Below are 17184 nucleotides of genomic sequence, written 5' to 3'. Positions count from 1 at the left end.
GGTCCGGCTGGCCCTGGCCTGGGTGGCGGTCTTGATCGCCCGGGGGGCGGTTGTTCCCTGCCTGTTCCCGTGTGGCGTTGGGGGAATTCCGGCTGCCGCTGCTGCTGCGGCGGGGGTCTGGGTGTGGGGGTGGCTGGGCGCTCCTCCTCCTTCTTTTCACATTCCACCATCCATTTTAGAAGAACATAAACACTCACCTGAGCACAGGTGTTAGCTCACCTTTGCACTAATAGTTTGCATGATTGAATGAATGAAAGATTTCACACTAGTTGGTTTAAAGGCATAGGTATGCGTTCGTGAACACTATCTGTTTTGTGTACATGTTGACATGTGGACATTTTTGCGGCTAGCAGGTGTGTTGATAATATTTGAGTGTGTGTGAACAGGCCCCGCCCTTTTTGTACTACATTTGAACCGTACCGTAACGATAAACAACCAGTAAACCTGTCTGCTCTATGCTGCTTCATGGTCTTACCCCCCTTCCCCTCCTATTATCACCCTCCTACCCCCCCCTCTCTCTAACGTCCCTCTCTCTTCTTCCCCTCTTTCCTTTTCCGTCCGGTCCAACACCAAAGATTTTCAAACATGATTGAAATTAATAAATTTTGGCCTCAATTACAAAAGGGGTTTATTCAGACATACCTTTGGTTTGTCTGAAGATGAATAACCCCTCTTGTTAAAATAAAATATGTCCAACACAAGAGGCCCTCAGCTCTCATCTGTTTGCCTAGCTGTTGGACAGGACAAGTTAAAAAAAAAAAAAAAAAACGAACCCGAGGCGTTGTTTTTTTTGACGCTTTGACGCGTGGCGTTTTTTCCTGCGGTGTGCACACTCTCATTGGTGCACTTTGTTTAGTCACGGGGCGTTAAACGAAATTCGTCCCGGTGCGAACGGGCCTTTAGTCTTTGTGTTTCTGTTGTCATCTCCACTCCTGATCAAGGCTGTGATGTGTCTGTGTCTCTCATCTGGGAGGAAGAAGAGCAGCAGAGGAAGAGCTCAGCAGTTGTCAACCTAATATGATTGTGTCTCAATTTTGTCTTTCAGTGAGAAAAACACTGACCTGAAAATGCTGACTATACAAGATATGATGTTCCTGTTCTGCCTGATTAAATGACCCACTTTCATGTTATCAACCCAAACAACAAATAAAACCCGAATGGATGCACTGGGAAAAAAAATCTTGTTTCCTGTGTGGTTCTTTTCTTTGTTAAGGAACAGTCAAAACCGTGAAACTCTCATCTTCTGACTCTGAGCTCGTCTGTTTCCTGTTGAAGTGACTGACGTTGGAGTTTCCAGATCCTGATGCTGCAGAGGAACAAAGTGGATCAATGGGTCTCATCCACAGTAGTCCTTGGAACAGAACCCTCCAAGTGTGTGGAACTGTTCCTCCATCATCAGATCCAGTGAATGTCTTTGACCTGACCAGTGGAGGTTGTTGGACAATAAACTGTCCAACAATGTGTGTGTGTGTGTGTGTGTGCGTGTGTGTGTGTGCACACACACACACACCAAACTTACACCCCCATGCAAACATACAATTCTGATTACAGGGAGGATCCTAACACACCCATAAGGGGGTGGAGCTCTGCTCAGGTGTTCCTGAATCAGGAAATGATGAAGCAGAGAGTTTTCCTCGTGTCAGAGCAGACAGAGCAGGACTTTCTTCTTCTTCTTGACGGTGAGTCTTTGTGTTTCTGTTGTCTTCTCCACTCATGATGAAGGCTGTGATGTGTCTGTGAGGAAGAGGAGCAGCAGAGGAAGAGCTCAGACTGAAGTTTGTCTTCTTCCAAAAAGGTCACTGCAGGTCACCTTTCTGACAGAAACAGAGCAGAATGCAGCTGAAGGCCAAACTCTGAGTTCTGCTGGTTCTTCCAAACAGTTGGTGACTCTGCTCCAGCCTTCCTCTCAGCTCACATTCTAATGACATTCCAGAGAGGCTGTGGAAGCTCCTCAGTGCTCTGATCTCTGCTGAAGAAGGTTGGGAGGCTCTCAGGTCCTCAGTGCTGAACAACTGCATGTTTCCAATCCTCTCAGTACTGACATCTCCTTCATTTCTGAACTTCTGACAGGATTCTGATGGAACAGCTGGGAGCTCCTCTCTGATTGGTTCTTCCACAAACAGCATTTCTTCATCATCTGTTCTGTAGTTTGAATCAAATCACCTTCAGAGGGTTTCCTTACATAGCAGAGGGTCACATGACCTCATCTTTCTCAGTCACTGACATCAACAACCTGTCAATCAGCTTGAAGCTCCGCCCCTCCTCTCAGCTGCTGTCAGGTGCTGTCAGGTTTCTTCTTGAACCTGTTCTCTGTCTTTAGTTCAGGAAATCTCAGATTTCTGCTGCTCAGTTTCTTTCTTTCTGGAGGTTCTTCTCAGATCTGCTCTCACCATCTTCATCAGTGATCCAGAGGTCTTCATCAAATCACTGAATCCAGATCTGCTCAGCCTGCAGCTCTCTACCCGTTTCTGCATCTCAGAGGAAGAATTCGCGTCTTTCTGTACTTTCTCCTCATTCTTTGATTTCTGTCTGTTTTTCTTGATGTTTCCTGAAGTGTAGAAACAGGAAGTTTGTTGTTTCTGTGTCAGAGTGACTGAATGGAAATGTTGCTGCTGCAGCTCCATGTCTCCACCTGGTGGAGGGAGAGCAGAAGTGCAGCAGCTGATGGCAGCTTCCTCTGCCTCCCACTGCTGTCTGACTGCATTCACCTGAACCTGAGAGGAAACACAAGAGAAGAGCCAATCAGTGGAGGAGCAGCTGATCTGTTGGTGAAGGAGGATCAGAGCTGATGATGAGGAGGGTTTCCTCTGCAGGTGAAGGAGGAAGGTGTGTGTGAGCTGATGTGGATCCAGTGAATCCAGCATCATGGATCAGTGGGAGGAGCCACAGGAGGGAGCCCCTCCCCCCAAAAGAAGGAGAGATGGTAACCATGACAACCAGAGGAAAGCTCAGAGGTGAGATCAACATCTCCAACTGTCCATGATCTTCTCCATGTCAGAGCTCAGGACTCACACCAGCAACCTTCATTCTTCACAGGAACCAATCTGGACCTGGATCCAGCTGTGTTTCCTTCAGGAGTGACAAGTCAAAAGGTTGGAATCCAGACTTCAAGGACGTCCGTTCAGCAGTGGAACAGTGAGTGTTTGTCAGAGTTTTTGGAGGCTGGATTCTAGTTCAGATGATCAACAGTTTTCAGCTGAAGGACTTGAGGTCTGGTTCAGTTCTGGATCTCTCTGATCATACTCACTTGGAGCATCATGTGTGTGATGAGATCTTTTCAGTTGAGTCTTCTGAGAGTCTCTGAGAGACATCAGAGATGTTGGAGAAGAAAACATGTTGACTGCTGACTCTGACTGACAGCAGCTCCAGTCTAATGAGAAGAATCACTGCAGACTCCTAGGATTAGGATTTTCATGCTTTCCAAACATCACATTGTTCTAGTTGGACTTTCTGCTCTCAGAATTTCTCCATTTCTACATGGAGAATTGGAATCAGCTTTTCTAGAAAAAAGTCTGGATTGACTGACAGAAAATGCTGAAAGCTGGAAACTGTTGATCCAAACATGTCATGTTATTGACAATGTTCTCATCAAGAACATCAGCTGATCCATCCAGGAAGGTCAACCATCTGCTGTGAGCGCTTTAGGTCTGAGAGGAAAGAAAAGAGTTGGACAACTCTGGAGGACACAAAGCTCAGTCTGTGAGGATGAAGCAAACAGCTGAACTTTTCTCTGAGCTCAGTCCAGACATGAGCTCCAAACACAGCTAAGGCATCATTTAGACCTTCAGATGGACTAGATCTGCTCTGGTTTCACCTGGAAACACATTTGCTCACATTCAGCACAGTCTGGATCCCAATATCTGAGTCTGAAGATCAGAGAGGATCTGCTCCATGATCAGAGTCAGTCTGGAACTTCCCACTGACTGCTTTGATTGTTGTTCACTAACGTTTCTCCTTAGTGCCCACAGAGAGAAGAAGAGGAGCGGACCCCAGTCTGCAGAAAGAGCCAGAGCTGGTGAGTCAGAGCCTGATCATCTGCTGATGGATTCTTCTGGAAACATGTGGGACACTCATGAAGGAGCTTTCTTCTCTGCTCTGTCAGCAGATGTTGGTCTGCAGGAGATGTTTGGAGAACATCAGATCAGTCTGAGGAGCAGAAGTCAACATGTGGCTGAAGGAAGTGAAGAAGCAGGAAGAGAAACGCTCCTCAACAGGGTCTACACTGAGCTCTACATCACAGAGGGACTGAGACCAGAGGCTCACACCCAACATGAGGTGATGCAGCTGGAGACCACCACCAAGACCAACCAGCTCCATGACACTGCAATCAAGAACCCAGACATCTTCAAAGTCCTCCCTGACCAACACAGATCCATCAGAGTGGTTCTGACCAGCGGAGTTGCTGGAGCTGGAAAAAGCTTCTCAGTGCAGAAGTTCACTCTGGACTGGGCCGAGGGCTTGGAGAACCAAGACATCAGTGCTGTGGTTCCTCTGTCATTCAGGGAGATGAACTTGATCAGAGATGAGCAGCACAGTCTTCTCACTCTGATCCAGCTGTTCCATCCAACACTCCAGAAGATCCCAGCAGAACAGCTGTCTGTCTGCAAACTTCTCTTCATCTTTGATGGTCTGGATGAAAGCAGACTTTCTCTGGACTTCAACAACAGTCCGCTGGTGTCTGATGTCACACACAAGTCCTCAGTCAACGTGCTGCTCACTAACCTCATCCAGGGACGTCTGCTGCCCTCAGCTCTGGTCTGGATCACTTCCAGACCTGCAGCAGCCAATCAGATCCCTCCTTCATGTGTGGACAGACTGACAGAAGTCCGAGGCTTCAATGATGCTCAGAAGGAGGAGTACTTCAGGAGGAGGTTCCCAGATGGAGAGCTGTCCAGCAGAATCATCTCCCACATCAAGGGCTCCATGTCCCTCTACATCATGTGTGAAGTTCCAGTCTTCTGCTGGATCACTGCTGTGGTTCTGGAGAACCTGCTGACCACAGAGCAGAGAGGAGAGCTGCCCACCACCCTGACTGACATGTACTCCCACTTCCTGATGGTCCAGACAAAGAGGAAGAAGAACAAGTACCAGCAGGAACAGCAGACAAGTCCACCAGAGCTGACAGAGACTGACAGGGAAGTTCTTCTGAAGCTGGGGAGGCTGGCATTTGAACATCTGGAGAAAGGAAACATCATGTTCTACCAAGAAGACCTGCAGCAGTGTGGTCTGGATGTCACAGAGGCCTCAGTGTACTCTGGAGTTTGTACTGAGATCTTCAGAAGAGAGTGTGAGATCTTCCAGAAAGCGGTCTACAGCTTTGTTCATCTGAGCGTTCAGGAGTTTCTGGCTGCAGTCTACATGTTCCACTGTTACTCCAAATGGAAGGTCATTGAGGACTTCCTGGAGAACAACATGGAGAACCCATCCCTGGATGAGTTTCTGAGTAGAGTCATGGAGAAATCCCTGCAGAGTCAAACTGGACACCTGGACCTGCTGGTTCGCTTCCTTCATGGTCTCTCTGTGGAGTCCAACCAGAGACTCTTAGGAGGCCTGCTGGGTCAGACAGAGAAGAATCCAAGAACCATCCAGAGAGCCATCAACAACCTGAAGAAGATCAAAAGTGAAGGAGTTTCTCCTGACAGAAGCATCAACATCTATCACTGTCTGATGGAGATGAAGGACCTCTCAGTTCATCAGGAGATCCAAGAGTTCCTGAAGTCAAAGAACAAATCAGAGAAGAAACTCTCAGAGATCCACTGCTCAGCTCTGGCCTACACTCTGCAGATGTCAGAGGAGGTTCTGGATGAGCTGGACCTGGACCTGAACCAGTACAAGACATCATCACTTGAGGGTAAACGGAGACTGATCCCAGCTGTGAGGAACTGCAGAAAGTTCAGGTGAGTCCAGAATTTATTGTGATGATAAATCAGATCAGTGTTCAGATTGATTTACAAAGAATGAAAGGTTTGAAAATGATTAGAAATAAAAACATGAAAGAAGAAAATCAGTTTGTTTTTAACACTCATATGATCTTTTAGCTAAAGATCAAAGAATGATCATATTTGTCCAAATGAATCCAATCCAGAACCTCCTGAAAGGTTTGAACCCAAAGCAGACGGTCTAGAATGAAAGGATGTCTTCATTTCCACAATGTCAGTCGTTCTAGAAGCACATTTCTACAATTTCAGTTATTCTAGAAGCACATTTCCACAATGTCAGTCGTTCTAGAAGCACATTTCTACATTGCTCTTTCCTCTGTTTATCATCTTTTTTCTAGAGAAATCATTGATCAGTGAAAGAAAGTAACTGAAGCAGAAACTGATTCTTTCTGATCCTTTTGGTTCCTTTGGTTCAGTCAACCATAATCTTGTGACAGTTTGTGGATGACTTTTCCTGAGGTGCCAGTCAGGTCTCTCTGACATATAAATTATAAAAAAATCCACAGTCACAAAGGATGTTCTCCACTCCCTCTGCTCTCCACACACAAAAGCCCAAAGTCTTTTATTGTCTCTGTTACTGTAGGAGGGTATTGCTGAAATGAAGTTAGAAAGCAAGGCCACACAGTCTAGTTCTTCTGAGTACCTTCTGTCTTCCTGTTCAGTCCAGTCCTCCTTATAAATCCATTCCGGGTTCCTGGGACGTGGTTTCCTGAATCCAGTCCTTGGTGGAGGGGGTCAGGTCCAGGTTTACCAACCGTCTTTGTTTGACAGGAAGAGTTGTGGTTTGTTTTCCGGTTTGTTGTGCTGCAACTTGAATCCAGGTTTTGAGCAGATGTCTTGTGGATAATGGTAGTGCAGGATGAGGCCGGTGCAGTAAACAGTCTGGAAAAGTTCTGCTGCATCTAAATAGGTTTCCTGTGAGAAGATGTCAGTCTGTCAGGTTATGGAAGCACGCAGGGTTGAGTGTTGGAACCTTTTTCAGCCTCTATCAGCCTCTTTCAGCATACTCACCTCCCAGATCCTCATGATGCTGAAGTTGGCTTCTGATTCACAGCTTCCGATTCGTGAAGGCACTAAAGGAACATTTCACTGCATTCTTCGCACTAAGATCACCTACAACCAGGTCCTGTTCAAAAACCGTTGGACCTGGACTGCTCAAACCTGGATTAAATTATGATTTAGATACTAGAGAACACAGTTTCTGATTTGTGAAAATGTGAAATAGGTTGATTTTAATCGCATGTTACGCACTGAGTCCACCTCAGACCAGGTCCTGTTGCTGAAATTTGCGGGAAAATTTGTTTTTTAATTATTTAATATTTTAAATATTTTTTATACTGTATTGTACTGTTGTATTTCTTTAAACAAGTACGAGCTGGTGGCCATAATGTATCACCTGGTTGTGCAAAATCACAATGTTCAATTCAATTTCAATTTGATTTGTTTAGACCAAATTAACAACAACAGTCTTCTATTGAAAACATGAAACATGAAATAAAGAACGATCATGAATACATAGAATTCAAAAGGAAAAAATTAAAATGAACTAACAAACTGACTAAGCTCTACTGGCATCCCTGCCCTTGGAACCCCCTTCTCTAAAAGGGAAAAACTCCAAAAAAAAAAAAAAAACGGATTCCAGAAAAAAACAAAGAAACCTCAGAGGTGTCCACATGAAGGAGGGATCCTCGACCAGGACGGACAGACAATTTACCAAAACTCTTAGAGAAGAATTAACTTATCTTACACTACAACTACATATTTAAAGTCCAGCAGACAAGCTTCATCCAGCCAGGGTTGGGGGCGCGAGTCGAGCAGGAGACAGGATCCACAGCCAGGTGTAGAAGCAGGAGTAGAGACGTGGTACACAGTCAGGTACAGAGCAGAGAGAATGTACAGAGCAGAGAGGAGGTACACGGTCAGGTACAGAGGAGAGACGTGGTACACGGTCAGGTACAGAGCAGAGGCAAGTCCACAGTCAGGTACAAAGCAGATAAGTGGTACACGGTCAGGTACAGAACAGAGACGTGGTACACAGTCAGGTACAGAACAGAGACAAGTCCACGGTCGGGTACAGAGCAGAGAGGAGGTACACAGTCAGGTACAGAACAGAGACGTGGTACACGGTCAGGTACAGAGCAGAGACAAGTCCACGGTCAGGTACAGAGCAGACAAGTGGTACACGGTCAGGTACAGAACAGAGACGTGGTACACAGTCAGGTACAGAGCAGAGAGGAGGTTCCTCGGTCAGGTACAGAGCAGACAAGTGGTACACGGTCAGGTACAGAACAGAGACGTGGTACACAGTCAGGTAACGAGCAGAGAGGAGGTTCCTCGGTCAGGTACAGAGCAGAGAAGAGGTACACTGTAGCTACAGAACAGAGACAAGTCCACGGTCAGGTACAGAGCAGCCAAGTGGTACACGGTCAGGTACAGAATAGAGACGTTGTACACAGTCAGGTACAGAGCAGAGAGGAGGTACTCGGTCAGGTACAGAGCAGAGAGGAGGTACTCGGTCAGGTACAGGGCAGAGAGGAGGTACAAGGTCAGGTACAGAACAGAGACAAGTCCACGGTCGGGTACAGAGCAGAGAGGAGGTCCACGGTCAGGTACAGAGCAGAGACAAGGTGCACGGTCAGGTACAGAGCAATGACAAGGTACACGGTCAGGTACAGAGCAGAGACGAGGTAAACGCTCAGGTACAGAGCAGAGACGAGGTACATGGTCATTTATCGAGCAGAGACGAGGTACACGGTCTGGTACAGAACAGAAAGGAGGTACACGGTCAGGTACAGAGTAGAGACGAGGTACACGGTCAGGTACAGAGCAGAGACGAGGTAGACAGCCAGGTACAGAGCAGAGACGGGGTACACAGTCATATACAGAGCAGAGACCAGGTACACGGTCAGGTACAGAGCAGAGACGGGGTACACGGTCATGTACAGAGCAGAGACCAGGTACATGGTCAGGAACAGGAGCACGGATGAACCAACTGCAATCTGGAAGCACTCCCACTCCCCATTAGGGGAAAGAGGGAAAGAGGGACAGAACATGAATCACTGCACCAAACAGAGACATGGAGAACTAAATTATGAATAATGATCCAGAATAGAGAACAGAGGAAGGGTAGAAGTAAATGAGAATAGAGGATAGAACCCAAAAGCACCGTAGTTACCCCAGCTTCAACTACTAGCAGCTCCTAACAACTAATTGTTATTGTTACTAAGTTTAATTTAAACACATTAACATGAAGTTAAATAATCTCTGAATACTAACTAATCTGATAATAATCCTGTCCAAAGAGGAATGTTTTCAGTCTATCTTTGAATGTAGAAACGGTGTCGGCTTCTCTTCCATGAGCTTGAAGTTTATTCCATAGAACAGGGGCTTGGTGGCTGAACACTCTACCTCCAACTGTACTTTTGGTAATTCTAGGAACCACAAGCAGTTCTGCATTTAGTGAGTGAAGTGTTCTGATTGGATGGTAAGGGACTATGATTCTGGAATCAACTGGGAGCCAATGGAGCGAAACTAACACAGGAGTGATGTGATCTCTTCTGCTAGTTCCTGCTAACCATCTAGCTGCTGCGTTCTGAACAAGCTGGAGACTTCTTAAGGAACTCTTAGGACACGCTGCTAACAAGGAGTTACAGTAATCCAGCCTCGACGTAACAAATGCATGGATGAGTTTTTCAGCATCACTCTTAGAAAGTATATTTCTGATCTTAGCAATATTCCACAGGTGAAAAAAGGCAGTTCTACACGCCTGAGATATGTGAGCCTTAAATGATAAATCCTGGTCAAGTAAAACCCCAAGGTTTCTAACTGTGGAATTGGGGGCTATACTTATGCCATCCAGGGAGACTATCTGAGCAGACAGAGCATCTCTGAGGTTTTTAGGACCAAGTATAATGACCTCAGTTTTTTCTGGGTTCAGGAGGAGGTAATTAATTTTTCATCCAGGTCTTGATGTCACTGATGCAGGCGTTCAGTTTCTCTATATTGTCATTCTGGTCAGGTTTCATGGATAAATACAACTGCGTATCGTCAGTATAACAATGAACATTAATGCTGTGTTTCCTGATTATGTTTATCAGGGGTAGCATATAAAGCGTAAACATGATGGGTTTTAAAACTGAGCCCTGTGGGACTCCATAGTAACCAAAACAGTTACTTTAAAGTTCCTGTTTTGGTGTTTTGCTTTAAGTTGTCCTTCCCTTGTCCCAATTGTCCTTAAATTGCATAAAATGTGATAAAATTATACTATTACACACAGCGGTTTTTGAACAGGACCTGGTCTGAGGTGGACTCAGTGCGTAAAATACGATTAAAATTTAACCTATTTCACATTTTCACAAATCAGAAACTGTGTTTAATGTGTTCTCTGGTATCTAAATAATAATTTAATCCATGTTTGAGCAGTCCAGGTCCAGCGGTTTTTGAACAGGTCCTGGTTTAAGGTGATCTTAGTGCGAAAAATGAAGTGAAACGTTCCCTCAGTGCCCTCATGAATCAGAAGCTTTGAATCAGAAACTAACTTCAGCGTTGTCAGATCCTCTGCCTTTGTCTTTCTATGTCCCTTTTTCCCACAGCTGATGGCTCTCTGATTAGAAGGCAGGCCTCTCCTTTCAGACCTGCACAGGTGATTTTATCAGGGCGATATACAAACTGTCAGATCACCATCATCTGCATACATACAGTCTCTGTTGAAGATCTGAGTCCAACACAGCAGAACAGACAGAAAATCAGGGAAATCTGTCCAAAATCTGATTTTAATGTGCTTCTATTGATTTGTTTATGCAGTTCCATTGAAAGGATTCATGTTTTAGACCGCTTTCTTCTAGTTTTTTTGGATTCTTAATTCTCTGATGCTTCTAGAAAAATCCCAGAATGTGAGTACAAATTCAGCAGAAGATCTTCTGGATCAATCCAGGCTTTTGGAATCTGAAAATGCAGTTTGTTTTATGGATTAGGTGTTTTTGTGTTGTTAAAGTTTTATTGTGAAAGTCCTTATTGATCATACCAAAATAGTAGTCTGGACTGCAGAATGTAGCCTAGCATCACAGCTAACTTGTAAACCTGCACAGGTTCTGGTTCCTCCATACCGAGGTTCTGGAATCCAGCACAGAAAGTCCAGACAGGCTTTGATCCACCTGCATGGATTCAGCAGGTGCCTTTGAACCCACTCTGCTGATGGTCATAGTGTGGCTCTAGAACCATGAAAACCATGATGTTCCTGATCAAAGCTAACTGCCATCAGCAGTCTGGATTCAGCTTCTTCTGTCCGTGGAACATCAACTGCATCTTTGTTTCATGTGTGTGAAGTATGAGGAGCATGATGGGTCAAAGGTCAGAGTGATTTCATCATGGTCTCCTGAGGCTCCTGTGGAGAAGATTCCTGGTTTTGAATGAGACGCTGAAGAATCCACCTGCTTTTATTGGAGTGAGACACTTTCCTGTTGAAGCTCCACCCCCTGGCCTCTTTCTCTGCTGTTTCCCTTTTTCAAACAGCACTGAAACAAACAGTGCTGGAAGAAACTCATCTTCAAGATCAGACAGGAGAAGATGCAGATGTTGTTCTGGAAATGGGTCTGCTGTCTGCAGAGAACAGCAATGCTGAGTCATGGTTCCACAGTGTTCAGAGGAGGAGAGCCCAGAATGTGCTGTTTCCCTGACAACATCAACAGCTTCGAGAAAGGATCATGTCCAGATGTAGAAAAGCTCTTTGAGAACAGAAACAGCCACTTTAGCCTCTTTCTACCAAGAAGAGCTTCTGGAAAGTTCTGCCTGAAGGTTGGTGCTGCTGTGGTTCTGTTCGTGATGGGAGACGTGGACCTGAGGAGGAAACTGGATCAAAGTTCTGCAACAGAACAGGAAGATGAACTGTTGTTATTTACAGCTTCAGAGCTGAAAACATGAAAATATCATTTTGGAAATGGAAACAGAAAACTCTCAGAAAACTGGATCATAACCAACATTCAAAAACTGTCAATCATCATCATCCTCATCGTCATGGTCATAGTGACAGCTGTCAGTCTCTGGGATCCAGATGTTCTACTGGTAACTTTGGGGTTCAGACCTCAGATCACTGACAGACTGAGGGCAGCATGAAACTCCATGGAGCTCCACCTTCTCTCCTCCAGCTGCAGATGAAAGAAAGATCTGAGAGAGACTGATGAGGAGGACTGCTTCATGATGAAGATGAAGCTCTGATGAAGAGACAAATGTCCAACTGGAACTTCATCACAGCCTGAATTCATCATAGATCACCTGTTTCTGTCTTTCTTTCTCTTCACAGACTTACAGGATGTGAACTCTCAGAGACTCACTGGGAAATTGTGGCCTCAGCTCTGAAGTCCAACCCGTCCCACCTGACAGAACTGGACCTGTTCAACAACAGCTTGGAGGATTCATCCATGAAGGTTCTGTGTTCTGGGCTGGAGAGTCCAAACTGCAGACTGCAGACTCTGAGGTCAGAACATTGAAGCTGCTGGTTGGTTCATTTCTACATTTGTAGAAGGGCTCCAAGGGTGCTACAGATTATTATTATAGCATCATTCACATTATTAGCATCTGACTGTATTCAGGCCAAGAAAGCAGAGAGCTGGAAAATAGAATCCAGATGTTCCCAAAAATGATCTTCTAAAACATCCATTTGAACTGAATCCATAAACAGAAATGGATCTATTGACCGGCCTTAAGCCCAGATAGAATCACACACCAGGCTGGATGTGGCCCACGAGCCTTGAGTTTGACCCAAATGTCCTAAAGGATTTCTGGGTGATGAACAGGGATTTCAACATTAGGGGTTCAAGATGAAGAAATGCTAATGAATCAGACATTTTTGAAATGAAACCTTTGAATCTATTGATTGTAAATATTTAGTGAGGGTTAATACCCTTCAAAGTGTGCATTATCACCTTTTAACGTACTTCGCGTCAGACAGTTCAGGCATCCATGGGGTGCGTTAAAAAGTCATAATGCACACTTATACCATGGTCACTTAGAAAAGAAAAAAATATTAACCAGGTTTTAGTCATTAATTCTTGATTTTTTTTTCTTTCTGATTTGGATCACTTTTCTCACAAATAGCGGACTATACGCACTGCACCACATAACATAAAGCGATATATATATATATATATATATATATATATATATATATATATATATATATATATATACATACATATATATATATATATATATATATATATATATATATATATATATATATATATATATATATACATATATATATATACATATACATATATACATATATGCTTATCTTTCTGATGGGTTGAATAAAGCCTCAGTTCAGAGAGAAAGTTCTCCTCTTACCGCTTGTTTTTGTCCAAATGATGAAGCTGAAGGTTGTTTTAAAGAAGCCAGAGTAGTGATACGAAACATTTAAGCTAGGTGACCGGGACTTCTTTTTTCACCATGCAGTTATCATGTATTAATGCACACCCAGCAGCCAATCAGAATGGAGTATTCGCCCGGACCATGGTATAAATCCTGAATAATTCCTGATGATCAATGACATTTCAATTCCTCGTCTGTTTGAACTTCATTTCAAGTCATTTCTAATCTATGTCATTTTCATTCCTGATCATGTTTTTGGGTCCAAATCCAAAAGAAATGAGCAAACAGTGAAAATGTCATCTGTCAGTGTCTCATCAGGGCGGGTCCCACCTGACTGAATGGACCAAGTTCCTGGACCTCCAGCTGCATCACTGCTCCCGAACACACTTTTCTGTCTCATTGCAGGTTGGAGAGATGCAGTTTATCAAAGATCAGCTGTGAAGTTCTGGTCTCAGCTCTGAAGAAAAACCCATCTAATCTGACAGAACTGGACCTGAGCCAGAACCAGAACCTGCAGGATTCAGGAGTTCCTCATCTGTGTGGTTTTCTGGAGAGTCCAGACTGCAGACTGCAGACTCTGAGGTCAGCCTCCATGTTTCAGTTGTGTTCAGATCAATATGATGACAAAGTTGTGTTGACCCACAGTGAGCAGAAATGTCCAGATTCTGATCTGCAGCAGCATCTTCCTGCAGCTGTTTGTTCTCTTCAAAGATCTGCAGAAGAACTTCTTCTTTTCTTCCTGCAGCTGCTTGTTTCAAAGCTGTCTGCTGACATTTGTGCTCCACAAAGTTCTGCTTGCAGCCATCAGCTCTTCTTTGTGTCTTTGCTCCAACAGACTCCTTTAAAGCGCGTGCAGAAGAAGCAGCCGTGCACGCTCACATGCACTCTGAGTCCTGCTGTGTTTCAGCAGATGCAGCTGAGAGTCCAGCGGCTGATGTTTGTGAGCAGACAGTTCTTCTCTGCTTCTGATCTGCTGCTGTTGCTTCACATCTTTGGACTTTTTCTAAACTTTCTGATCTTCTTCAGCTCTGAACTCTTTAGAAGAAGTGAAGGATGAAAAACATGAACTTTGTCTTTAAACTCAACTCTTTGTTCTGGATTCAGGTTACAGAAATGTAGTTTGTCAAAGACCAGCTGTGCTGCTCTGGCCTCAGCTCTGAAGTCCAACCCGTCCCACCTGACATACCTGGACTTGAGATACAACAAGCTTCAGTCTTCAGATGTTCAGCAGCTCCAGGATCTGGTGAAGAGTCCAAACTCCAAACTGCAGACTCTGAGGTCAGTAGAGGGTTGGAGTCAGTCCAGCTGCTTCCAGATGTTTGGTCCTAAAGTTAGTCTGAGGGCAAAGATGCAGAGTTTCCTGTGAAGCTGCAGCTTCTCAGTGAAGCTCTGAGGAGAATGATGACAGGCTTCAGGACAACAGTCAGCCAATCAGAGCAGCAGAAGCTCCAACAGGTGAAGATGACAGGAAGCTGCTGCTCTGAACAGGACTGAAGCTCCTGCTGCTCTTTCTGCTGCTGTGCTGCATCACTGACTGACAGACCAGGATCAGGAGACACTCCTTCATCTCTGGCTCTACACTTTCTCTCTGCAGGTGGAAGGAGTGGTGGCAGTGATGTTCCTCCTGCTCCTGGAGGAGCAGAGAGGAGCAGCAGCAGCAGCTGGTCTGCAGAGATGTTGCGACTGGACGGTGTTCCTGGGAGGTGGAGAGCAGAGTGATGGAGGAATCAGAGGAAGTGGAGATGAGTGTCAGAGCTGCAGCAGGAACTGATCTGAGATCAGCTCCACTGTCTCTCTCAGCATCAAGTGGACAGCTATTGTGCTGCAGCTCCCCCGGTGGACTGATGGAGAACTGCACTTCCTCTTCTCATTCTAACTTGGAGTCTTGGGAAATCTTCAGCTTCTCTTCTCTCTTGTGTTGCCATGGTAACGGATGTCATTCTTCCTGTCTTCTTAACATCTGTCCTTCTCTGTTCATGAAGCTGTTTGTGTACATTATTGTGACATTGTCTCCTGTTTGTTCTATCAGTTTGATGTTTCTTTTTTTGTTCAGTTTGTAAAAGTCTTTCCTCTGAAATAGTTCATGCAGGATTCAGCCTCTCTGCTCACATTTTTCAATGTCAAATCCATCATTTCCACTTTGATACACCTTGAAATGAGGATTGAAACATCTAATGCCGAGTCAGCAGTTTCAAGAATTTTCCTGCTATACTAAACGATCAGTTAATGAATTGACTTATCTTGGAAAATAACTATTGTCTGTGGAGAACAGAGGAAACTCCGGAGACGTCAACGTGTGGATCCCAAGAGTTACTCTATGGTGGATTTTTGGTTTTTTACAAACTCAACTTTAAGATTCAGTTTTTATGACCCCACTTTTTCTTTATCAATAATTTAGTTCCATCAGAGTGTGTTATTTCTGCCTTTTATGGTTTTCTGTGGCGCATATGAAACTAACTGCATTGAAGCAGGAGGGAGAGGGGAAACACCTGCTGGCTGTTTGCAGAACTGCATTTTCAAACTGAAAGCTGTCTGTCAAATTCCTGCAGCCTGTTTGGATCTAATAAATGCTCTTTTGAATCAATTCTGTGTTTTCTATTGATTTCTGTCTTCATTCTATCTTTGACTCACAAACAGACTTGAATCTTTAGCCTTCCCCCTCATCCTGTTCCAGCTGTTCTAATCTTCATGTGTTTGGTTCCTTCTCAGTAGAAATGGGTTGGAAAAGAGCTTTGGAATGTTCAGGTGGTGCTGATGTCTTTCTAGATGGGGGTGGGCAGAACAGATGAGAGCCCCTCCCTTCTGATTCAGAGGGGAACAGTGGGCAGCAGCTGAAAGGAGGGAGTGGAAATGGGAAAAGTTCTCTGCAGGTTTCTCCTTTCCAAGAACAGAGGGACACGACTCCATGAACAGCAGAAGCTAAAGAGTTGGAAAACATGCCCAAAGCTGCAGCACCACCTGCAGAAAGATGCTTCCTCTTCAGGCTCCGCCCCTCCACATCAAGAAAGATCAGAGTTTTTTTTTTTTTTTTTTAACTTGTCCTGTCCAACAGCTAGGCAAACAGATGAGAGCTGAGGGCCTCTTGTGTTGGACATATTTTACTTTAACAAGAGGGGTTATTAATCTTCAGACCAACCAGAGGCATGACTGAATAAACCCCTTTTGTAATTGAGGCCAAACTTTATTAATTTCAATCATGTTTGAAAATCTTTGGTGTTGGACCGGACGGAAAAGGAAAGAGGGGAAGAAGAGAGAGGGACGTTAGAGAGGGGGGGGGGGGTAGGAGGGTGATAATAGGAGGGGAAGGGGGGTAAGACCATGAAGCAGCATAGAGCAGACAGGTTTACTGGTTGTTTATCGTTACGGTACGGTTCAAATGTAGTACAAAAAGGGCGGGGCCTGTTCACACACACTCAAATATTATCAACACACCTGCTAGCCGCAAAAATGTCCACATGTCAACATGTACACAAAACAGATAGTGTTCATGAACGCACACCTATGCCTTTAAACCAACTAGTGTGAAATCTTTCATTCATTCAATCATGCAAACTATTAGTGCAAAGGTGAGCTAACACCTGTGCTCAGGTGAGTGTTTATGTTCTTCTAAAATGGATGGTGGAATGTGAAAAGAAGGAGGAGGAGCGCCCAGCCACCCCCACACCCAGACCCCCGCCGCAGCAGCAGCGGCAGCCGGAATCCCCCCAACGCCACACGGGAACAGGCAGGGAACAACCGCACCCCGGGCGACCAAGACCGCCACCCAGGCCAGGGCCAGCAGGACCGCCACGAGGCCCCCAGAGCCAGAGAGCAGGGAGGCGCGGAGGGAAAGAGAGCGCCGCCCCAGCCCAGCCAGGAAAGCAGCCCCCCGCCGCGC

General features: G+C 45.0%; 2 protein-coding genes across 7 annotated transcripts in view; one reads left to right on the top strand and one right to left on the bottom strand.

Annotated features, from left to right (window-relative positions):
- Positions 1–17184, bottom strand: part of LOC144988873 (uncharacterized) — a 385609-nt gene that overhangs the window by 160677 nt on the left and 207748 nt on the right. The window lies entirely within an intron of this gene.
- LOC144988849 (protein NLRC3-like) lies at positions 1609–15891 on the top strand. 5 transcript variants are annotated; one of them, XM_078939946.1, is made up of 8 exons: positions 1609–1679; positions 2814–2954; positions 3037–3135; positions 3960–4015; positions 4103–5897; positions 12238–12411; positions 13713–13889; positions 14412–14895. In XM_078939946.1, exons 2-8 carry the CDS (start codon positions 2866–2868, stop codon positions 14671–14673), a joined length of 2652 nt encoding a protein of 883 aa, XP_078796072.1. In that variant the 5' UTR covers positions 1609–1679; positions 2814–2865; the 3' UTR covers positions 14674–14895. The 5 variants fall into 5 exon arrangements, with proteins under 5 accessions (XP_078796072.1, XP_078796069.1, XP_078796076.1 ...); XM_078939952.1 differs by lacking the exon at positions 1609–1679 and adding an exon at positions 14902–15891 and having other exon boundaries at positions 2496–2954; positions 14412–14585; XM_078939943.1 differs by lacking the exon at positions 1609–1679 and having other exon boundaries at positions 2492–2954.

Source organism: Oryzias latipes, chromosome 2 (assembly GCF_053564925.1).
Source record: "Oryzias latipes strain Hd-rR chromosome 2, Olatipes_Hd-rR_3.1".
In the NCBI taxonomy this organism is placed as follows: Eukaryota; Metazoa; Chordata; class Actinopteri; order Beloniformes; family Adrianichthyidae; genus Oryzias; species Oryzias latipes.
This window is presented reverse-complemented; position numbering and strand designations above follow the sequence as displayed.